The sequence below is a fragment of the Mus musculus genome, chromosome 17, assembly GCF_000001635.26.
Source record: "Mus musculus strain C57BL/6J chromosome 17, GRCm38.p6 C57BL/6J".
Lineage (NCBI taxonomy): Eukaryota > Metazoa > Chordata > Mammalia > Rodentia > Muridae > Mus > Mus musculus.
Genome location: NC_000083.6, coordinates 86535390 through 86560474, shown reverse-complemented (window position 1 = coordinate 86560474; position 25085 = coordinate 86535390). Strand labels below are relative to the sequence as shown.

The 25085-nt window shown below is 46.9% G+C and overlaps 1 protein-coding gene across 4 annotated transcripts in view; it reads right to left on the bottom strand.

Annotated features, from left to right (window-relative positions):
- Prkce (protein kinase C, epsilon) overlaps positions 1 to 25085 on the bottom strand; it is a 490135-nt gene that overhangs the window by 97445 nt on the left and 367605 nt on the right. For all 4 annotated transcript variants that reach the window (NM_011104.3, XM_017317328.2, XM_030249576.1 and 1 more), the window contains one exon: positions 1170 to 1324. In NM_011104.3, coding sequence (NP_035234.1) covers positions 1170 to 1324 — 155 coding nt within the window. The remainder of the gene's footprint in view (positions 1 to 1169; positions 1325 to 25085) is intronic.

Genomic DNA, 25085 nt, shown 5'->3' with positions numbered 1-25085 from the left:
TTATGGTTGGGAGTCACCGCCACATGAGGAACTGTATTGAAGGGTTGCGGCATCAGGGTTGAGAACCAACCGCTGGTTTAGAGTATGCTCCACAGGGAAGCACTGACCCCCCTTTCCAGCCCCTCCCCACCCAAGGCTTTGTGAAGCTGAAGGATTACAGAAGGGAGGGAAGCCTGGGGTGGGCTTCACCAGAACCTTTCAAAGAATATAGAGTCAAGATGCTACTCCCGGGGCGGGTCAGACATGTTGAGGTGTGCACCTAACTTTGACCTAAGCCAAGCTAGCTCCTCTTCCACCCAATTTTTAGAAAACGGGGAAGCAAAGACCAAGTAAAGAAATGGACAGTCATTGGAAAAACCTTCAGGAACTTTAGTATCCTTGTTGCTAATTATAAATATTTACGTCTTCCTCCCAGAATTCCTGACCTCACCGAAAAGAGAGAGAGAGAGAGAGAGAGAGAGAGAGAGAGAGAGAGAGAGAGAGAGAGAGAGAGAGAGAAGAGTTTTGTTCTTTTACTGGAAAACATGTGTGTGCGTGTGTGCGTGTGTGTATGTGTGTGTGTGTGTGTGTGGTGTGTGTGTGTGTGAGTTGGAAAGAGACTGGGCTACTAGCAATAAATAAAAGGCTGGACAATCTGAAAAAAAAAGTCACTTCCTGTTGGATCATGTCTAGTTACCACTCCCCACCCCCACCCCTGGTGTGTAAACCTCTAGCCCTCTACAGGACTCGTCCTTCCCAGAGTCTACTTACTGGAGACAACTAAGCCAAACAAACTCAGGAAAGGTCAAGCGATCAGGAAGTGGAGGAAGCTCGTGGCACAGGAGGAAAAAGTCAAGAGAATGCCCTGATGTCCACGGAAGAGGGTGGAGGAGACGGAGCAACGAAGGTGACCTTAAGATCGCACAGAGCCAAGCCTTTAAAATGTCATACTTGAGCTTTAAATCAAAACGGACACAAACAGCAGGTCAAATCTCCTGGGGCCTTTCAAATATTAACATTCATAGTGATAAACACCCCTTCATGCTCCCCACCCTACCACCAAGTCTTTCTGTATGCAAATTGAAACAAACAGCTAAGCTAAGGCCAGTTGCTAGGAAACCAGCTGGGCACAAGTGTCTGGAGAAGTCGTTGCTTCTGTGTCTAGCCAAAGGGGAAAAAGAAGAGAATACCTGTAGATCACTCCGTGCTGGTGGAGAAACATGAGGGCTGATGTGACCTCTGCGGCATAGAACCGAGAACGAGGCTCATCAAATTTTCGGGACCGCTGAATCTGGAACATGAGGTCTCCACCATTTACATATTCCATGACGAAGAAGAGGCGGTCCTGGAAGGAGAAAAGAAAATGCTACTTAACCCACATCAGTACAGGTCCTACTTGGGGCCAGCTATCCTCTGGTGATCCAGACAGGTCACTGGGACTCCAGGGGTGGGAGGGAGGTAGCCTCATGGCAGGTGACAGCTGATGGAGTGGTCCAGAGGGAAACAAAAGGTGGGAGCACCTGAGGCAGGGTATCAAGTGCCATATAAACTCTGCCTTTGGGGATGGGGATGTAGCTCAGTTGCAACAGGGCTTGCCTAAGCATCCAAGAAGCCCTGGGTTAGATTCTAGCACCACATAAACTGAGTGTATCATGCAAGCCCGAAGTCCCAACTTTGTGGGGTGGGTAGAGGTAGGGGGATCAGAAGTTTGAGGTCATCCTTTGCCTCATGAGTTCAAGGCCATCCTGGGCTACTAAGCCCCACACCCCTCCACACACACACACCTTACTTCTATCTTCCTTCTATAACACAAGTTGGAGATGGACAGAAAAGAGAGCTAGGTTTTGATTTTAACCATGCAGTGAGATGTGTCCCTAGACAAGTCTGAAAACACAAGGTGTCATGACATGTGGGGTAGACTGAATAATGAATAATGATTCTCTCAAAGAAAACCGGGTCCTGCCCATGATATGTTGGACTTATGCTTTCTGGATACAAAAGGATTTTGCAGATATGACCAAGCCAGTCATCGTGAGAGGTGAGAAGTGAGGCAGGGGGATATCGGAACAGGGAGAAAGAGATAATAATCACAGAAGCAGATAAGAGCAGCACAGCCACAAACCAAGGATGCAGAAAGCTCCCAGGCTAGTGGTCCTCAACCTTCCTAATGCTGTGACCCTTTATCACAGTTATCATGCTGTAGTAACCCCCATAAGTTATTTTCATTGCTACTTCCTAGCTGTAATTTTGCTTCTGTTATGAATCATAATGTAAATATCTGATAGGCAGGATACCGGATATGAAATCCCTGTGAAATGGTCTTTTCACCCGCAAAGGGGGTCTAGACCCACAAATTGAGAACCCCTGCCCTAGATCCTGGAAGAAAGAAAAGTCTCTGAGGGCAATGGCCTAGGGTACTGACAACTTGATTTGGCCTAGGTAACTAACACTAGTCTCAGATGTCTGGCCTTTCCCACTATGACAGTATTATGTCCCACTATTTGAGGCTACTAAACTTGTAGCAATTTGTTAGGATAGCTCTGGGAATCTTGGAATGTTTTAATGTGAAATGACCCATAAGGCATCTTATAACAAAAACAAACAAACCTGCAACAAAGAGTCATGGTTGTCAGGGCTGATTCCCTTGGGGTTCTGAACAATGTACCCTCTTGGGCAGTAATTCTCAACCTTCCTAATGCTGTGACTCTCTAACACAGATCTTCATGTTGTGGCGACCCTCAGCCATAACATTATTTTTGTTGCTACCACATGCCTGTAATTTTGCTATTGTTATGAATCATAATGAAAATGTTTTGGGTGAGAGAGATTTGAGATGCTCAGGCTGAGAACCACTGAGGAGAGCCCTTATCTGCATCTTCGGTGACTTGAGGAGAAAGAAGCCTGAATCCACTTTGCACTTTTCATTGCGTCCTAAGCAGATTGCATGTGGGATATTGTTCAGGGAATTAGAGAAGGGGAGAGGGACAGGCTGGTGTCTGGTGGTCTACAGTCAAGGGTGGAGTTTTGAAATGGGCAGAGTGGAGGAAATGCAAAGGGCACTGAGCAAGATGAAGGCAAGGATGCTCTGTGGACTAGGGAGCTGAGGAGGAGTCTAGGAAGAGCTGGACCGTGGGGACAGTAAGAGAGCAATGCAGAGGGAGGCCAGAGAGACAGAAGGCATTGTGTCCACCCCATTCCCCTCCCCCCTTTCACCGTTCTCAATTGCATGTCTCCTGTAGCCCAGGCTGGCCTAGAATTTGCTGGGAAGCCAAGAATGATCTTGAACTTGGATCCTCTTGCCTCCCATCCCCAAGCGCTGGAATTAGAGTTGGGTGCTGCCATGCCTGCTGTATGCTATGTTGGGGGTCAGTCTACCAACTGAGCTAAAGTAATCAGCTCCCACATACAGTCTCAACATCAAAATATATCCTAAAGAAGCTTCCTAGAGGACATTACGTCCTCCTAAGAGAGAGTAAAACAAACCATAAATAGTTCTTCATTCACAAAGCATATCTACTTCACTATTATCTCCTTGGCATCGTCTCCTTGGCATACTAACCGCTAGCGTTAGTAGTATGCACAGGGGGCCCAAGGTAGAACATCTCTCCCGTTTGTCTCTCACTTTAAGCCTCCCTTGTCCCCTGATTCCCCCCAGGGCATCAATTTGTCCTCAGAAGTTCCTGCTGCCTTGCTGATTGCTAATAAGCATTCCTTCCCATTTATGAATCCTCAAGACCAATAGTGCTCAGACTATCCATGCACACACGCACCCAACCACACACACCCCCACGCACGTATATACGCGTGTGCGCACACACACACACACGCACATATGTACACGTGCACACACACACACACACACACACTCATCTCTCTCTCTTTCTGAGGGTAGACACTGTGATCTGCTTCATCCTCCTGCCTCTGTGAATTCATTGCTCTGATAGACTATAATGTGAAGTTATAAAACCAAATGAGCCTCTTCCTTCCCTAAGTTGCTGTTGGTTGGGAAATTTAATTGTAACAACAGAAAAACAACTAAAACAGCCCTTTTGGGGAAAAGACAAATGTTAAATGTTTTTGCTAATATGTAGAATTTAGATTTAACTCTGTGTGTGTGTGTGTGTGTGTATGCGTACACAAGTGAAGTGAAATAAGGACCATTTGGGGAAGGAAAGAGACTAACAAGAGATGAGACAAAGGGAAACAATGATTCAATATTAGTAAAATACAATGATATGTGTATGAAAATGTCTTCTTGAAGGCTATTATTTTGTAGAGTAAAACTTAATTTAAAGGAAAAAAAAAGGATTCCTCCAAGGCCAAACCTTTTTGGCATCAGAATCATTTGGAGACCCATGGGAACAGGGGTCCTTGTGGTCCACACTGTTTCTGCTTTGGAACCTGAATATCTGCCTCTCTAACAAAGTCCTGGGTGATGATGTTGGTCCAGTGATCACACTCTGAGAACCTCTGCCTTAGAAGCCATTGGCCCAGCCTTTCCCAAGGATAGCCCAAACACATGCTGCTAGTTCATACTACCCTACCAGCTGGAAAATTCCATCAGAAATAAGGACCACAATACCTGTTGCATAGTCACCAACCCTGATCTTGAGCTGTGGCCCAAATGGAGGATTTCTTTGAATTTAGAGAATCTACATTTCTAAAGGGAAAAATCTCCTACTCCTGTTGCTGTTTTCTTTCCTAAAGTTAGTCCCGTGGCATCGAGGACAGCGTCTGAAGAGAGGCAAAGGGGAGGGCCCATCACAACTGTATCACTCTCTGGCTGCCTGACCTCAGACAAAGAAATACTTCTCTGTGTGCTCAACTGTCTGACCTATAAAAATGAGGATACAGGGCCTACATTATAGATTATACTCAACTTTTTTTTTTTTGCAGTACAAACTCAAGAGCTTCCTAAACCATCTACATCCTAATTCCTAGATTATGTTGAATGGGCATGCTAAAATGCCTGTTTGGGGGCTGCAGAGATGGCTCAGAAGTTAAGAGCACTGACTGTTCTGAGTTCAATTCCCAGCAGCCACATGGTGATTCACAACCATCTGTAATGCAATCTGATGCCCTCTTCTGGTGTGTCTGAAGATAGCTACAGTGTACTCATATAAATAAACGTATTTTTAAAAAACAACAAAAACCCTCATGTTGTTCATTTTTTTAAAAAATGCCCAGTTCATAATTGGCACTCCATAAGGATTAGCCAGGACTGTTGTCGCTGGCAGTAGTAACAGCTGTTTTTACTGCAGTCTCTCTTTTCCAGCCTTTCTCCCATCTATCTCTCTGATCACCTTCTTTCCCTTGGTTTTCAAACTGGTTCTCTCCTCCTGGGTCTCTCCCCTTCCCTGTCTGTTTTCTCTAATCTGTGCTTCTGCCTCTTTGTCGATGTCTCCTCTCTACACCCATGAAGTGCTGAGCCTCCCTTGTGGTGTAAGCTTATTTCTGCATGCCCACAGCTCCCATGGTTCTGTGCATGGATGACACACACTTAGCCCTCCTTCAAGACTTCTTCTCTATGCCCCAGACCCACAGGTCTGCTTCTGATCTCCCTCCAGATGCCTTCAGGCACTCAAACCCAAAGTGTCAAAATGGACCCCATCATCTTCCTCAGCAAGCTGGCCCCCGCTGGGTGGAGTTTCCTGTCTGGGGGTCTTTACCTCCAACTAGTTTTCAAGTCAGAACCCCAGCAGTCATCTCTAGTCCTCCCTCTCCTTCCTCCCTCTCACCCAGCCCTGTTGGTTTTGGCTGTCATACCTTTTCATTTCTCATACCTGCCCACTTCTCTTGGTTTCTACCTTTGCCACGCCCACCTCTGTGATTCAGTTTTTCTCTCTTGTCTAGATTTCTGCTTTGTTGGGAATGCCTTGACACGGATTTCAGCTTCCTGTCCTGATTCTGGTTATTCTGTAGCTAGAGGGGTTCTGCTGGGATGGAAATCTGATAGCATCCACCCACTCTCCTCTTCTCACCTTCTTACTGAGGTGTGTGTGTGTGTGTGTGTGTGTGTGTAACTATGTCCACATGGGTGGAGGCCAGTGCTGGATATTAAGAGTCTCCTCGTACCATTCTCCATCTTACCGTCTAGAGACGGTCTCTCGATGAGCTGGGAGCTCACCCTTTTACCTAGACAAGTTGCCCAAGGCGTTCTCAGGATCTTCCCCTCTCTGTTGCCAATCGTAGAGTTACAGGCAAGTGCAGATATGTCCAGATTTTTACATAGGTGCTAAGGATTCAAACTCAGGAGCTCATGTTTGCATAGCAAGGGTTTTTCCTCACTGGGTCATCTGCCAAGACCTCCTTCACTCTTTTAAAGGCACATGTTCCTCTTAGGACAGGCAGAAAATACCTCAGCATACCGTAGGCCTCATGATCTGAGTCATCTCCCTTCCGGCTGTCCCTTATTCCTTCTGCCCCAGAATCTCAGTTCATGCTCTGGCTGCTTAGACTGCCTCCCTTCCTTCTTCCACAATGACTTCTACACGTCTCCTTATTGCAAAAATGTCAGTGGGGCTGTCTTTTCTTCGAGGAAGCTGGTCTTGGCTTTCCTAACAAGGTCCAATCTGTCTTGTGTTGCATGCCCTGATGTAGTATTCAGCTGGGGAGAGGGAGGTTGGGACTATGATTTCCCCAGCACCTATGTGTTGGCTAGATTGCTGTCAGCTTGCACAAGCGCTTTCATTTTAGAAGGGCATCATCAGTTGAGAAAATACACCCCCCACCCCCACACATCAGATCAGTCTGTGGGCAAACCTGTGGTACTTTTTTTTTTTTTTCATTGATGATAGGGGAGGGAGGCTCTGATCCAGCTCACTCTGGGAAGTATATCATCCCTGAGATAGCAGTCCTGGGTGCTGTGAGAAAGCAGGCTGAGCCAGACATGAGGAGCAAGCCAGTGAGCAGCACCGTCCATGGCCTCTGCTTCAGTTCCTGCCTCCAGGTTCCTGCCTTCAGTTCCTGCTCTGGCTTCCCTCAGAGATGGCATTATAAGCTGAAGTAAACCTTTTTCCTCTCAGGTCGCTTCTGGTCATGGTGTTTAACACAATGATAGAAACCCTAACTAAGGCAGTCTGTATGTTCCAGGAAAGCAGGGGCTGTTTGTAGTTCTGGACTAATTTTTATTTTATTTTATTTTATTTTATTTTATTTTATTTTATTTTATTTTTAAGGGAATTAGAGGCTCCAAAAAGAATTTAAAAAAAAAAAACTCTTTAAAAGTAAGGGCTATAGCTCTGGGGATGTTGCTCAGTGGGCAATGCTTGCTTGATGTGTAGGACGCTCTGGACTCTACCCTTAGTATTACACAAGGAGCGATCAGGAGGGGCAGACAAAAAGATCAGAAGTTCAATGTCACCCTAGCCTACACTGTGAGTTGGATGCCAGCCTGGGCGACATGAGAACCTTTATCAGTAGTACTGCATAGGTGGAAAGCCTGAGGTGTCTGGGGCAGGGGCGAGGTTATTACATGTGGAACTGAAGCCAGGCCTAACGTTTGTCTCCACAAGGTCTTACTTCATAAAGAGATGAAGGTGGGTCATCCTGCTACAGAAAGCCTCCCGTCTGTGGGATTGGGAAAGACCATTTCAGTCAGTGGTGCCTGTCTACATCAGCCATCCACGCAGTGACAAAGCCTTCAACAGTCAGTCAGTCCTGCTGTCGTCCTGTCGAGAGACTTCCTCACCTAAAGCGAGGAGACCGTCCCTTGGAAGGCCACACGCTTGCAAACAGAGCCAACCACTCTGAGCTTAAGGCTGAGCAAGGCAGGGTCTCAGTGAAGATGGCTCTGTTCCTCTGAGCATCACAAGAGGACCAAGTTTTGTGCCCTTCTTTCTTCACCATCTAGGGCCAGCTCTGGCACGTAGTAGGTTCTTAGCACATCCATGTTGAGTGCGTGCATTCTTGAATACCCACTGCATGCCTCCATCGCTAGAAAGTCCAGAGAAAGCAGGTGCTCCCATAGTACTCCTGACTCTCGTCCTGGTCCACCTTCAACCTTCCTCCGAGTCTGCTCCCCCCCCACAGTCCTATGCACCCCTCAATCACAACCACTGACCCTTTTACACATTAGAGATGTTCTAAAGCAAGATAGGCTTGCTCCTTCCCCACCCTCCATTCAGTGCGGATTGCTGCTGACCTCTGACACATTTGAGAAGGGTGTTTTGATGCATGGTTGGGGAGGGGGGTGGGGCAGCGAACCTCAAGTCATTCTGGGAACTGCTTAATTATATAAACTGAAATCAAAAGAAAGCTGGCAAAGCCAGCGGCTACTCATTAATCCCCTCTTGGCACCCGGAGAAAACAAAACCAAAAACCAACTTCCTGGTAAAGTAAGCAAATATGTCTTCTGAGGTAATCAAAGGTTTGAAAAGCCTATTCTACCAACTCCTCCCTTAATCTCCCTTGACTGTCTAAAATTGTTACGGTCTTGTGATAGCAAGTAGAATAATAAGAATCGCAAAGGGATTATGTGTCATGGCCATTTAGGGTAGCACTAGGGAGAGAGTGACCAACTGTGTGGAAGAACCGCATCATGGCTCCCACCAGCCTCCATTTTTTTTTTTTACAGCATACCCACCCTCTGGCCTTTGAAGGCAACCCCCAGCCTGCAGCTCCATTTACCCTTCAAGGTACGACAGATAAGACAGAGGCTTCCTCCCGGCGGCACCATGTGTCCTGCCAGTTGGATTTGTTTGGACACACGCCCCCCACCATTTGTTAGATGTTTATGTGTACAGAGAGATTCTATCGCTTTTCCATCTCACACAAAGGCAGAGGTCTGGACTTGGGGCCATCTGCCTTGGCTGCACCCGTGACGGCACAAACGACTTCTCCAGGGTCCTAGGGGAGTCACTGGTCTTCATCTCACGGGACATCCCGCCCAGTGCCATGGGGATGCATCCCATGGACTTATGCCTGCCAGGCAAGTGTTCTACAGCTCAGTGACACCTCCACCCCTCCTCCTCCATGTCCACGTCTTCTAAGTCAGCAGTTCTCGACCCGTGGGTCACAAACCCTTTGGGGTTGAACGACCCTTTCACCTAAGCCCACCAGAAAACACGTATATTTACACTACCATTCACAACATTAGCAAAATTAGAGTTATCAAGTGCCAACGAAAGTAATGTTATGGTTGGGGCTCACCACAACACGAGGAACAGCCTTAAAGGGCACAGCATTAGGAAGGCTGTGCAGCACTTCTCTAAGCCACCAACGCAGAAGATCTTTCATGAGTACCCAGCCCGTAGGTAGGTGTCTGGGGGACCCAGAACGTTACATTCGTTATGACTTTGCAATGTATGAGCTAATAAAGCAACATAAGAAACCACAGAGGAACTGGAGAGATGCCTTAGCTATTAAGGGCACTGAATGCTCTTCCAGAGGATCCAGGTTCAAATCCCAGCACTCATACGGTAGCTCACACTACTGTGCGTAACTCCAAGTTCTGACACTCTCACATAGATATACAGGAACAAACGCCAATGCACATAAATAAAGGGAACCAACAACACAGAGAACAGTTCTAGATACTTGGTGATTCTTCATTGAACTGTCCAGGATCTGGGCAGGCTGTGAAAACTGGGGGTCTGGCCTGAATCTTCCTGGACATTTGTCACATAGGCCTTACCATGTATATATAGCTCACTATGGGAGACAATCAAATGACCAGCTGGTCTCCCTGTTCTCCAGGATACAAGTGCGCTGGTAGAACTGGCCACTGCTCCAGGATCCGGTTCAGATCTGATCTGGAGGAGAGAGCACTCCTGTCTTGGATAATGTGAGGCACGAGGAGGAGAAAAGCCTTGCAGCCCTGAGGGTGAGGTACGTAGAAATGAGCACTAGGGAGCAAAGGGGTTGGGACAACCCCACAACCCCGCTGGGCTATGAAAACCAAACCAACCCCAAGCACCCAAACACCTGCCTCCTCCAGAATGGTGCGTAAATCCAGGACACAGCGGTGGAGACAGGCAGGGCTGAGAGGGCTCCAAAACTCAAGTGGGAAACAGAATTCTAAAAAGCTTTGGAGTTGCGAAGTGACATAATTAGAGCCGACGTTAAGGAACATTTTCTCAGGAGTAGTACACTAGAGAAGGCAGCTTACCATTGCTCTCCCTTCAGGCCAATATGGTGACACACACCTGTAATCCCAGCACTGGGAGGTGGAGGCAGGAGGATTGGGTTCAAACCGGCCTTGGCCACATTATGAGTTTAAGCAAGTCTGAGCCACCCGAAGCCCTATTTCTAAAATAAACAAACAAACAAACAAACAAATAAATAATCTTTAAAAGGCATTACTCTGTCTTTTCCCCACTTCCACTCTCTTAAATGTTATATTACCTTTAGTGTGTGTTTGTGTTTAAGAACCACTCCCTCTGGCAAATCTGAAGTGTGTAACACAGCATTTGTGAGGACTCTACTATACAGCAAAGCTCTCGGATGTTATCCTCTTACACTGCTGAAACCAACTCCTGATTCTGTCTCCCCTGCTCCCTGGCAACTGCCATCCTTTTCTCCACTTTTAGCAGCCTGAGTAGCCCGGATTTGTCGCATAAATGTATCACTTAGTATTTTTCTTCTATATTTGCTTTATTAGACTTATCATAACGTTCTCAAATTTCGGCCATGTTTTTGTATATAGCATTGTTTACAATTGCTTAAGACTCTGATTATTTAACATAAACAGGGTGGCACCCATTCAAATTCAAAGGATTCTACAGTAAGGTAAAACTGCCTTACGTAATAAAACTCAAGGGCGTTTCTCCTTCATTCAGCATGACATTTAGCCCCAAGACCAACCTCAAATTACTGTCTCCTGGCCACCTATACTTTAGCCTGGGTGTGGAAGATGGAAGAGGAGAAGGTGGCAGTGCCATCCAGAGGAGGATACATTCTGTTCACAGAGACCATTGGCACCCACAGAAACAGCCCTTCTCTGAGGTTATCATGACCCATATGAACCTGGCCCAAACACCTCAGCAGTGCGGGGCAACAGAGAGATAGCCTCCAGGAGCAAGACCGCCTTCGGTCAGACAGGAAGGGTGTGTGCTTGGCCCCAGCTTCCTCTTCGGATGGCAGATGATGGAGAGAGGTTGTCCATCCATGAAGGGACACTGTGGGGCTGGTTCACGGAAGTGCTTGCTTTTCCTCCATTGTTCGATTAGCATCATGCCCCAGTTGAACTGCCTCCTCCCAGCATCCTGGCTTCTTCCTGGTTCCACCCCACTGGAGCCTTCTCCATTAATTGGCCCTGTGAGGCATGGCATCTGGCCGACATTCTCTGTCTCCAGCTACTCGCTTGGACTCCAGGAAAGCAGTGAATCTTCCACATGCTCCCCGAGTCACGTCCTCAATGAGGAGGCCTACACATCTTGCAGACGTCCCATGCTCTGCAGGAAGACTGGAACCTTAGAATCTGGACTACGTATGCTGCACGAGATGGCGACACAGACAAACTTGCTCTTGGATGTCACCAAGAAATAATTAAGCAGAAAAGGAGAAAAGGGGAGTGGCTGCGCTGGAACTCATTGGAGTCAGTCATCAGCCATTTGAAGCCAACGTGAAGCAATTATGGGATGCTTTTAAAAAGTCTTCCCGAACAGAAGAAGAGAAGGGTTGCTCTAACTTCATTTCCTCAGCTCAGCCAAGTTCTATCAGCAAGTGCGCCTCTCACCAGCACACTGACCATGAGCTTAGGCTATCTCCCAAGAATGCAACATCCACCTCATCTGCTCACATATGCCTTCCTGTGTTCCAACAGCACATACATGGCCAGAGCTGGTGTTCAAAGCACCCCTTCTTATGAAGTCATGCCTGTAGAGCCTCGAGGCTATGTAGCATGATACCGTAGTACTGAATGAGTATCCCCAGCCTCCTGGTCAGTGATTCTCGCAAATCGCAATGGTCCCCACATAGAGCTAGAGCTGGTCAGGAGGCTGATCCTATCTACAATCCCAGAAACTCAGAGCTATCTTATCATCTCTGTCAACAGAAGATGCAACGCTCAGAGAAGTCACACTGGAGTCCCGAGTTCCAAGAGGCTTTTATGTTGAATACCACTGTCAACAGAGCTGCAGCTTGGGGTGCAATCAGTCCTGTACCACTTTATTGCCTATTGTTGCAGCTTTATCTTAAACCTATGTCCCACTGCTTGCTAACTTCTGTCTACAATGAAATCCTGTTAGCCAACCCAGAGGATTAGAGGAGCCCTATCAGCTCAGAGAAAGTTAACGACCCCCCCCCAAAAAAAAACCCCACTTGCTATCATCTCCGATATAGAACTGCTTACTGACTAGTCACTTGGGTAGTCCACCTCACAACCAGCTCTCAACACCCCACAGTCCTTCCCTAGGAACGTGCAAGTTCTTGTGCCCATTTTCCCCTCTGTGAAGTCTACATCGGTTAGATTAGCTAATGATATGCAGTGGGCTTGGTTATGACATATACGTAATGCACATACTATATCTTGATCATATCCACTTCCCCAACTCCCATTGATCCTCTTTGTTCTTCTCAGCTAGCTGCCTTTCGTGCTGCTTTTAGGGTTGTTTGCCACAGCTCCAGTCAGGGATTATTTACAGGGATATGGTCAATTTACCAATGGCTATACCACTGGGGGGGGGGGGGAGCTCTTCCTCACCAACCATGAGCTGCCTCATGGTGGGGAAGGGCACTGTGCACTATTCCCTGCTCCATGACAAGATGTTGATGGAACCAAAATTGTGCAGGTAACCAGAACTTCTCAGGGTTCAAGCATGCAATGGCTAGATATTGCCCAGGAGACAAAATTCTGCAATGCTGCCAACTTCCTCTCCCTCTTATGACAGAAATGTTTCTGCCCCATCTTCTGTGATGTTCCCTGAGTCTTCCATGTGATGTTCTGTTTAGAGCTGAGCATTCAATAGCTCACAGCTGTTATAACAGACAGGCAAGGCTGGGAAGCCAACCCCAAATAAAGAAGGCATACTCATCTTTCCCTTCAGTTGTGGGAAGGAGCTATAACCTGCTTAGATGGTAGTAGTTGTGTTGATCACAATGGAAAGAGGAGGAAGGCAGCCTCCTCCTGCCTCCCTAGATTAGTGTGACAATCAGAGCTGACTGAACCTATGGGGACCATAAACACAGCAATTGTCTGCTCATCTTAGAGACACCACCACCACACGTACACATGTGAAAGCACACATGCGCACATTTGCACACATACTCACACACACACACACACATTGTGATCTCTTATCTGAATATTCTATAGAATGTTTATTGACTTATAATGCCATAAGCCTGCTATCTCTCTTCATTCTGACAGGAAACACCCACCAAGCACTAAGCTCACATCTGGTCAGACTAACCACGCAAACCCTTTCATTTCTGACCTGCCACGGAACATTCTGTCATCTCTAGTTTGGCCTTACAGAACTCTTGGAGATGTCTAAAGAGAAGCACGTCACAGACAATTCCTGTTGTCCCTGTTGGATTCTGCTGGTCAGAGCAATTGTTAGGGAGCATCCATTCTGAGTACCACGTTTGACACTGACAGACTTGAGTTCATACAGAGGAAGGCAAAGGGGAGGGCAAAGAGAAGCTATGGCTTACAAGGAACAGCACGGCAATGGCAAGCTTCAGTGGATTCTATTTTAGGGGTTGACCATCTGAACTGAATAAAGGCACAGACCATTAGACAAAAGGGAACACTGAAGGGGAACCGTCTTAAATCACTGGAAAGAGTTCATGCTGCAAGGAGATTCTGTCTGTGTTACTGAGCCATGCTGAGACCAACGGGCAGAACAGAGAGCAATCAAGGTCTCTTTTGTTATAACAGACGGAGGGCTCCGTATCGTGCCAACACTCTGTCAACAGTGAGTCCCTCCTCTTTGTTCTGCACTGAGTTCCTTCCAACACGAAGGCTGGATAACCATACCTAAGGCCTATTTTCTCTCATGGAGAGAGGCTGGACTAGATGACCTGCCTGAGTGTTGGAGAACCTTGGGAGCATTTTCAAGAGTGCAGGTCACCAGATCAGACCTCTCTAGCAGGGTTCAACGCCGCAGAGGACACTGGAAGATGCCTTTATGTTCAGTGCTTCCAGGTAGCTCCTCGTGACTAGTAATGGCTGGTAACCAGTTGACTAAGCAGGTGCCAGGCCCCTTCTAACATCAAGACTTGATGATCATACTGCATTTAATTTTCCGTTTTCTCCTCTGATAACTTCATATCTTAGTGTGTTCAGCTAGAAGGTACACCCGTGGACAGTGTGGTATGGTGTGCAGTGTTCTTCTAACTCAAATGTAGTGACAGACAGGCGCTGCCCTCCAAAGGGACAGTTTCTACAGGAAGGGATGTCTTCTAGAATTACCAGAGATGTGTTACCTGCATCTGGTTGTTTCCCTATAACCATACCAGTAGGAGAGAGGATATTTCATAGAGAGGCACCTATGTCATTAGACAATAAAACACTAGACACCAAATCAGTAAAATTGCCTCAAGAATCCTGTGCTGGGAAATGATGCAAGTCTACAGGAAATTCTACAGTAGATTCCAAACAGTTCTGTCCACTTATGAGCCCACCTTACAAAACAAACCATAGCTAAGACAGGCAGCCAATAGCCAGGACCACACCCTCCACCAGGACTGCCAGTGCATCCCGTGGCCCTCTTTCTAAACCTAAATCCCGTGTCAGTACCCCTGAACACATGGACCCTTTACCTGTTTCACTTCCCATTGTGGCCACATCAAATACATCTCCTGGTTCTGTTGTCTTATTATAGTGTCTCTCTTTAATCGGTGTCCTGGGGACTGGTGGTCAAACACCACCACCACAGGCCGGCGTTGACCCTGAAGCTCCGGTAACATCCTCATAGTGCTTAGCTAACACTCTACGGGGCTCACCCAGTCCATTCCAGTGGTGCCTTCAATAAAGTACTTGCAGTGTAACTGCTATCATTGTGTGCTGTGTGTGTAAGGCCATAGAAATCAAATCGAAAGCCTGAAGTCCCTCCCAAGGCTTGATAACTGGTTTGACGTTAACTGTGTCCCGCATCCTCCAGACTGCCTTTCCGTGCTGTAGACAGAGTTGTTGGATTCATTTGCATGGCTGCCTCAAACCAAAGAAGCCGCTTCATAAAAGTGAGAAAGTAAACCTGATATCTCGGCTCTGCTCGGTCCCCCTTTCATGTTGTGTCTGCTTGAACAGAGCTGAAATTAAAATGCACTAATGCGGGGGGGATTGGCAAGTCGGGCTGAATACACGAATGTGCGCACACAACTCAGTCCTGTGGGCTCTGAATGCTTTGTGACATTGTTTTAGCATTCAAGGGGCAAGGCTGTTGTCTGTGTGCGTGCAGAAGGACATTTCCTTGACTCTTCACTCATGTGTTCATTAAATGGCAGGCAGAGCATGAACCGGGGCTTTTGAGCAATGGAGTTTGCTGAGCACGGTATTTCCACCCAGGTTTGCTCACAGCAGTGAGCAGTGCAGTAAGACACAGCTGTAAATGTCTGGTGTGATAGCACAGAACGACCATCCGCAGAGAGCCGGAACCGTGCCTGCACTAGTGGAAGGTGTTGCTGGACTCCCATATGTGTGTGTTTGAAATATACATAGTCAGCATCAGGTGTCTGCATTCAGCAGGCATGGGTGCTTACAGAAACAGAACTAAAACAGCCTGTGTTTAATTTGTCCACAGCCCTTTTGTTCCTGGCTATCTGGAGAGGGGAGATGTAGACGTAGCAGGTGAGAGTTGCAGGGTGGGCTGAAACCTTGGTGAGACTCCAGGTTGACAATTCATATAGGAGGCTGGCCTACCAGGGCAGAACTCCATTCTCTAGCAGATCTGTTAGTGCTGTGAGTTGGTGGTGGTGGTGGTTGGGTGGAGAATGGAAACATAAATAAGCAACCTATGATCTGACTGTAGTCCATACCTGTTGGCAGCCTTCTCCTCACCAGACTTCGCCATTTTTTTTTTCCTGACAGCTTTTCTCCATGCTCATCTCTACCTATACAGTGCTGTGGTCAAAATCCTCTTCCAGCTACTGACTACTGGGGGGTCAAGGCCTATTTAGCTACATCCTGACTGATATGAACTTGGCAAACCTCAGTACCCATTTCCCCTACCTGTGAAACAGAGACTCAGCTGTAAGTACTGAAGCTATTAAGTTATTTTTATGGTAGATGCCTGGTCATTAAAAACAGAACAGGAAAATAATTCTGAATTCTCACTCCCAGTGGGTCACTCTGTAGTTGCACGGGGCTTGGGGATAGACCACGTTCAAGGCTGTTGGCTTATATTTAAGGAAGGTTTTCAAAATGTCTACTTGGAAGAATGACAGGCTCCGGTGTGGTAAGAGTCTATACTAAAAGTTCGATTTTACTAATTATTAGAAAGACTCCAGGGTGGAAGGTGGAACTTAAGAGGGCAATGTGGTTCAAATGATTAGGGTCTCCCCAGTCCATTTGTAGCAAACCACCAAGACACACACATTCCTGCATGTCCTGTATTTGCCAACAAAGAAGAGGCACACCTGTTTGGAAGGAAGTCTTTGAGGATTTTTTTTCCTACCTTGGGTTTTTCTAACTCTAGGCAAATGGGAAGATGGTTAATGAGCAAAGATGAACACCTACCAACTACAGGCGTTAAAATCTACATTTTTAACATTTAACCCCAAGAAACAAAGGAGTTGGTTGATATGCTTAAGGCCACAGTGCCAAGTAAGCCGATCAGCCAGGGCTGCAGGCCGGGTCTATGTTCAGTGCCTCTCAGCTCTGCCCTCATACTCAGAGTCACCCTCTACGCGGTTCCACAGAACTGTCAATAAAGGTTACACTTAAATATCCAAAATTAACATGTGCGGCTGCAGGCATCAGGAGTGTGTGTCTCGGGCTCGACATTAAGTTATTTTATTCTACTCACATCCTTTTTATAGCTGTATCACGGGTGTCTGGAGAAGTCTAAATTTTATGACAAATGCTACAAAAAATGAATGCTTTAAGACAGGGAAAGTTGATTTTAAGAGGTCATGAAGCATACAAATATATTTTATGTTTTAACTTATAAACACAATTATAGGTGTCTATTTTTGTTTGATTTCAATATCTTCCTGCTAAATGCATACGAGACATGAAACAGAACAAAACAACAAAACAACAACAACAACACCCCCAAATCCTCCTTGTAGAAGTACACCATAAACGCATGGCCTGTCCAGATCCGCTCAGGGCCTCTGGTCATCTTTCAGAGACTCCCTCTGGCAAGAGTGACAGGGCTCCCTGAGCTGTCAGTGATGGGCAGAGTGGAAGCTTTTGTGCTGCATGTGGTAGGTAGCAGGTGTGTAAGAATCTGGAGGGGGCGGTCAGGTCAAAGCCACCCTCCCTGCGAGACTCCCCTGCTGGCCTCTCCATTTCTGCTGAGAGCCAACAGAGCCCAGTGAATCAACCACGGTGCTTTCCAGACTCCAGTACATAGAAAACTCAAATTGGGAACTTTCCAAAAGCAGATTCCTGGAAAATAAATCCAAATCCCCAGTCCATAAGTCTACGCTGAACCCCCAAAACCCGGCCTCTCTACCCAGCTCCCGGCCAGTGCAATGTTCTCAAGTAGAGCTCCCACTTTAAATGGTGAAAGTTAGCGTGCATCCCCAGCCCCGAGTCCTCTGGTAAACTAGATTGCAATCTGAGGGAAGAGGGCGTGGAGGAGGGAGTGAGGGAGGGGAATGCATGAGGACAGAGTACGTGAAGAGGCCACAATGGCATTCATTACTTTGTATGTTGACCTAAAACCTTCACTTAAACAATCCAGTCTGATCTCCCCAACCTCCCGATGGGAGCTGACTCCCAAATCACCACTACTGGTTACAATTGGGGCTTCTCAAGTCTCCCGGGGAGCGCACCAAGCCCTTCTCTACACAAGCTTTCCATTCTCTTCTTGGTGCTATTAGTTTCAAATGAAGGCAGCCCTATTCTGAACTAATGCAGAGACCTTAACCTCCCGTCTGATTATTAAGCCCACTTGGTACCTGCCAACCTTATGTCATACCTTACATTCTGATGTCAGAGATTGTTATTTAGTCTGGTGGTGGTGGTTTGGTTTGGTTTGGTTTTGCCCATATTCCAAATGGGTTTTCACAGTTCTTAAAGTCCTTGCATGAAACATTCAATCTATAAACAATTACCAAATAGATGTGTTTACCGTATCTTTACTCCACATAGCTGACACTGAGCTACCAATGTGAGTGGACACCATTTTGTAGACACTCAATGCAGCAACATATTAAGATCTTGACTCCCAAGAGCCCCTGGTCTGTCTTTCTGAAGCCTTTACTAGCAGAACGGGCATGCTTACAGTCCAGATGACTGATTCCTCAAGGGATTCACCCAAGCCAATGCCTTCTCTTCAGTCTCCATGTGGACTAAGTTACACTCTTGTGTGACCTTTCTGTTTTGTAAATCTCAATGGCTGCTCCTACATGTCCTGGTTAGTTTTATCGTCAACATAATACATGGGGGCTGAGGGGATCTCAAGAGAGGAATTGGCTCATCAGACTGACCTGTGGGCATTTCTACAGGCCATTTTCTTGATGGCTAATTGATGTAGATGGGTTTTGCCCGCTGTGGATGGTGCCATCTCTAGGTAGGTGGGTTTGGACTAAATATGAAAGGCAACTGAAGGGAAACAAGACAATAAGAAAAACGGGCAGTGGTAGCACATGCCATAATCCCAGCACTTGGGAGGCAGAGGCAGGCGGATTTTGGAGTTCAAGCCCAGCCTGGTCTAGAGAGTGAGTTGAGTTCCAGGACAGCCAGGGCTACACAGAGAAACCCTGTCTCAAAAAACAAACCAACAAACAAACCAACAAATAAAAAGGAGGTGCCCTTCCAAGGGCTCCAGTCCCTCCCTCTGTGATCTCTCACTTGGAGTTCTTGCCATGGCTTCCCTGAGTGATGGCTGTGACCTATAAACTGAAACAACCCCCTTTCTCCTCAAGTTACTTTCGGTCAGTGTGTTCTATCAGAGCCACACGCTACCTACCCATCAACAGTGCAAAGTGGGAGGCAAACCATTCAAGGGTTTTCCATTGTCTGCCGCGTTCTTCCTCAGAGAAGGGTGGGATCGTTAAGCCAGTCTGGAAACCCTCCACTCAAGCATAGAATTATGTAAGAAGGGTGTGTACTTGTGCAACACTGACCTGGGAGCATTTAACGTTGGTCGCTGGCTTACTTCCCGTGCATGCTACCTTTACGGTTCGCTTTACCTTGAATTGCACTGTCAGTCTACCAAGGCAGGAGGATGGCTAAGTAAGGATCAAGTTAACCGGTTTCTTAGAGATAAGCCAATCCTTTACCTTGGACCTCCAAGAGCTGCTTTAGACTCACTGGAGGCTTTGAATACGGCTTGTAAATACCAGTCTTCAGCAGGAATTGTGTGAGCCTATGCTAGGTGCCAGCTGAATGCCTCCAAGGCTCATCCTACCTGTTCCACAGTTTTCTCTCAGAGCACCAGGTCATATCTATGCTTTCCTGTGTAGGCCAGGCCCAAACCCCATACACAGAACATAAAGAAAGGACAAAGAAGATTGTGAGACAGCAAAGCCCAAGGCCAACAAAGACAACTCACTGCCTGGGGCTCAGTCTCTCCAGAGCTGGCAGCGAGGTCTCTCAGATGCCACCTCAGGCTGTTTCTCTCAGCTTTAAACTGATGCTTTAAGCACCACTCATCTCTCACCACACCAAACCATGAGAGCCAAACTGCTCAGAGGAACAGAGGCTCACTACACAGTGCACAGCAGTCACTCGGCACCGATTCCAGTACAGTTTGATGATATAACCCTCCCTTTCGCTCGTGTGTGATGTTGGATGAAACCGGGACTTCACTCACGCTACATCCACGTCTTATAACACTGCTCCATGCCCTGCCAGCATGGGGGTATTAAGGACCAACTGGGAATTTATCTTTTGAAAGAAATCTATTGCTTGAATGATACATTTTTAAGATACTTTAAGAGTCTGCATTCTTGAGTACTTCAGTAACATCCAACTATTTTGCAAGCAAGGTAATTAAAAATTACTCATCTTTTTATTATTTTTAATCTCATCTACCTGGAAGCAGTTTATAGCAGTTCTAACTCCTGACCATGTATAGAAGCAACACCGCTTCTTTGAATGCATCCACAGAACCGGAGTCAGCCAACAGCAGTTGTCCTTTGTCATGTATCTCTGTTTGGATGAGATAAAACAGTGCCAACTTGGTCAAAATACCAAAAGCACGGACTGAAACAAATATCCGCAAGCACTTCCCTCTAACCCTGAGACAGACCTCGCCGCAGAACTAACTATTCCACCCCATCAATGAAGCCTGCGATGCGGTTCCCACGGACTTCTAACCAGAGGTCAGCCAGTGACAACAGTTGCCTGCCGCTTACCAGCACAGACAGAAACTTCTGCCGTGCTGTGGTCATCTGGAAGGGAAATTTATGAGAGGCAGAGACAGATGGGTCCGTAAACTGCACCCCGCACAGCGGCGATAACTTATTTTCACAATTCATTTGAACACAATGTAACGGGTAATATGAGGTGGCCGGATGAGCGTAAGTCTGGAGTTCTGAGCTGAAGCTGATGGCCTCCTGGCCTCTTTCCCTGGTAACTGCAAAATCCAAATGCCAAAAGGCTTTGACCAGTTCTATCCTTCCTTATCTATTTGAGGAGCAAGGGAGGGAGGGGAAGAAGGTGAATCTCACATATGTGGCTCCCAGCCCCTAGGGCCTGGAGGTGACTGCAGCTAAGCAGGCATCCCCATGGGTGTGTTGGGGAAACAGATCCAGCGAGACAAAGAGAAGGAAGTCACAAAGGTTTCCGCTTCCCCAATGTTACAGGTTTTATCTCATCATTCAGCAGCCTGGAAGTCTCTCCCCTCTTATGTACCCCCTTCTATGTCAGGGCCTGCCACCTTATTCTCTCCCAGAGAAGGACCGAGGTCCACTTGAAGGCTGGATCTCCATCTCCTCGCCCTTTAGAACGCTACACAATAGCAGAACCTGGAGGAACACTGGACTTTTGCAGATGGGCAGACAAGAAGGAAGGCATACTCTTAAAAGGAAGGGCAGTCCTAAAAGGCACACTCAGGGCTACCAGCTCCAACTGCATTAGGCAAGAGCAAGCAAGCTTTTCAGAAGACGGTATGGCCAGCTAAAGAGCCATTCAGTATGCTCCTGGGATCAGGAATGGAACTTACAATGTCTATGATTACTTATGGACTGGAAATACAATACAGCTATTTTATGGCAACTTTCCTGTTGGAAATAGTTTAATTTCTCTTATCTTTCTTGCTTGCCTTCACCAATGTTTCTGATGCTTCAAGGGCTGGAGAGATGGCTCAGGGATTAAGAGCACTTGTTGCTCTTCTAGAGGGCCTCAGTTTAGTTCCCAACATCAATATCTACACCTGCATCTGCATCTACATCTACATCTTCATCCGCATCTACATCTACATCCGCATCCACATCTACATCTATGAGAGGAAACTCCCTGCTGCCCTGTCTTTAACCCAGCTCCAGGAAATCTGATGCTCTCTTCTGGCCTCCAAAGGCCACACACACACACACACACACACAGAGAGAGAGAGAGAGAGAGAGAGAGGGGGGGGAGGGGGGAGGAGGAGGGGGAGGGGGAGGGGGAGGGGGAGGGGGAGGGGGAGAGGGAGAGGGAGAGGGAGAGGGAGAGGGAGAGGGAGAGGGAGAGGGAGAGGGAGAGGGAGAGGGAGAGGGAGAGGGAGAGAAACTGGAAACTCCAGGAGGCCAGAGGCATTATCTTGTCTTTGTGTGCTCATTAATAAAAGGGGGAGAGAAAGTGGGGTGGCACAGACCTTTAATTCCAGCATCTCCGAGCTAGAGACCGAGATGAGTTCCTGGCCAGCCAGGCTACATAGTGAGTGAGACTCTTGTCTCAAAAACACTCCACAAGACAAGATCTTGACCTTGAAGATAAAGACCCAACAGAAGTATCTAATTCTGGAGTGGGCAAAGCAAAGGGATTCTGCTGACATCTGAAAAGCCGTTTCTCGGAAGTGTAGTTACAGTTTCAGCACGCATGCCCTGAAGTGCGTGGTCCCCGCACGCAGATGGCCTTCCCGCCTTCTGATGGACAGAATTAGGTAAAGCTTTCACTAGCTGGGCGATGCTCACCCTCCAACCCAGGAGCCTAAGAGGACAGGAGAGGTGACTGCGTGCTGTTCGGGGAGTCTCAGAAAGTGGTCGCCTAAGTGACACCTACTTCCCCCCTTGTTGGGAAATAAGGAATTTCAAAAGAATGTGAGAAAACAAGACAGACTAAACTATTGTTTTGGACTAAGGTTCTCAGTGGACTTTCAGAGATAACCACTTCCATATGACCAAAGCATACTAGATAGACAGCATTCTTTTAAGGTGCAGGGTTCAAACAGCCATCTCTCCCATTTTTCTTTCTTAATAGACACCTTTAAAAATTAGGGGGGGGGGGGAGTGTGTGGCAGTGTGGATAGAATCCAGGCTTGGCCACACCACCCGAGCCTCTCCGGTGGCCCCACAGACAGAGCTCACTGGTTATTGCTTAATTCTGTATCGTTCAGGACTATATCACCACTACTGATTGCCATTTAAAAAAAAAACCTATTGAATAGGAACAATTTGAAGAATCGCTATCATAAAACATCAAGTCCCAGCTCTGAAATCGGGCAGAATTTAGATAAAAAATTTGGAAAGGTCAAGAATGTCTAAGGGTCACATAGATTCAAGCATGATCTTGCAAGTTTGGAAAGTAGGTCACCGTCCCCCTCCTTCATATTCTGGTTGCAAATGACGTGTACCGCTGAAGGTCTCAGTAGCAACAGCAATGGCTCCGCCCAGCCCTTATCCCCCATACTCATGGGTAATGGCAATGTCCACAGCCTGGGCCATGACAGAGACACGTGCGAGGATGAAGGAGAGCATTGTGTCACACTAAGGATCCCACAGAAAGAACCTGGCTTGGTGGATCACAAGAGCAACAGAGCCAGAAGAGGCACTAAAGGGACGGCTGGTGCTTAGCAGCCCTTGTAGCTACTGCAGGGGGCTTGGGATCATATCCCAGAACCCACAAGGTGACTCACAAGCATCTGTAACCACTCCATTTCCAGGGAATCCCACACCCTATTCTGACCTCTGCAGGGACCATACATACATGTAGAGCACAGTCATACATGCAGGCAAAACACTCATACACACAACATAAATAAACAAATCTTTTAAAAAGGTACATGAAGTGGGGGGAGAGGGCGCGTCAGGGTGCTTGTGGGGTGACACGTTGTTTACATTTATGATATGAACAGTAAATAAATAAAAGATAGTCTACTAAAACTGTAAATAGAGTGCTGCCTTCTAAAATACTTTCTGTTATCAGTATTAGGCCAGCGCAACATTTTCTAGTTCCCACTGTATGAACTGTCACCAAAACCAGACCATAGGTATCCTAAAAAAATGTTTCCCTAATTCTTCTATCTAATCTAGAAAAGCGATAGCATTCAGTCAGGCTCTGCATCGGGTGTGGGCTGCCGTAACCAGAGCCCCTGGGGCTGGGTTTAAACCCTTTGTTTGCTAGAACTGCCCCTCCGTCATCACCAAATACCTCTTATTAAAGAAAGTATCAGCAGAAGGAAATCTGATTAACTGGTGACTACCAAAGAGTACGGAGTACGGAGGAATGCATCGCTGCGATATAGGCAGCTTCAGTTATCAAAGGAATGAGGCTGAGTCTCTCAGGGAAGTTAATGATTTCCATAGACACTAAAATGTCATTAGCCAGTGGAGAATCTGAGGACCCACGCCTGGGACAGGTATTCACAGAGGAAGGGAAATTCTGTGAAGTCATTACAAATGTATCTCCCGCCCTCTCCCCGGGTTCCTATCGTGAGTTTGATAGGAAAGCGCTGCTCCCGTTCCTACCGAACAGGAATCACCCAGAAGAAAACAGTGAGACCTCAATCGGACCAAACACTTGACAAATTCTTTCTTGTCAGTTTTCAAGATGGTCAGAGTAGCACGGTAGCTGGGCTCTCTATCCTGGGAGCGCGGTTTACTTCTATTTAAAATAAAAACAAACAAACTCGGCCTGTTTCATAGAGCTCCAAACAGCTCTGTCCCCACCGGGTGGGGTTTAGAGCGCAGCTGCAGACACTGTAGTCTGCTTATGAGCTCAGAAATTATTTCAGCGTCTTCGTTTCAAACAGACAAAAGTAGGACCAGACAGGGCAAGCTTCTACGGCTCTGCTTTTTGAGAGCTAGTCCTACTCTTATTTTTCTTCCTGTCTAACTTTAGAATTTTGTATATGAAAGGAAATATTTGCCAATACTGGAAACCAGAAGCTTCAGAGTGTATCCTTCTAGAACGGCACCCGTTTGGTCACCTCGCTCAGTTAAACTATTTTAGGTCTCCAGTCTCCTCTTCCTGCCTGGATGAGTCACAAAGACCCACTTGCCTTGCTAACTACTCTCGCCACCTAGTGGCTGAAATGGTTAACTGCAAGATACTTGGTAAGGTCTGTAGGGAGAAAATTGTTCGCTTTTCTCCATTGGGCATTTTTTTGTTTTGTTTTGTTTTTTGTTTTGTTTGTTTGTTTGTTTTGCTTTTTCGAGACAGGGTTTATCTATGTAGCCTTGGCTGTCCTGGAACTCACTTTGTAGACCAGCCTGGCCTTGAACTCAGAAATCTGCCTGCCTGTACCTCCCAAGTGCTGGGATTAAAGGCGTGAGCCACCACTGCCCGGCCCCTTTAGCCATTCTTAATGTGAATGCTAAGAATCTATCTAGTAAGATGGAGAAACTGCTTGAATATCTATGCATTTTGTTTAAGTGCATAACATGTACATTAATCCTTCAATTTAGTGAAAAGGATACAGGAAATGAAAGGACCTATGGTCAGGAGTGGGAGGGGAAATGCAATCTGCCAGTAAGGAGAGCATTGCTGTGGGTCTCAGAGAACCCCAGGCAGCATCCTTTCCGGCTTTCCCGTTTACTGCTTAGTCCTCAGTTTGTGTCCTGTTTCTAATTCCCAAGCACAGCTTTAGCAATCTAGCGGGACGCTCATGACACACGGCCCGTGGCTT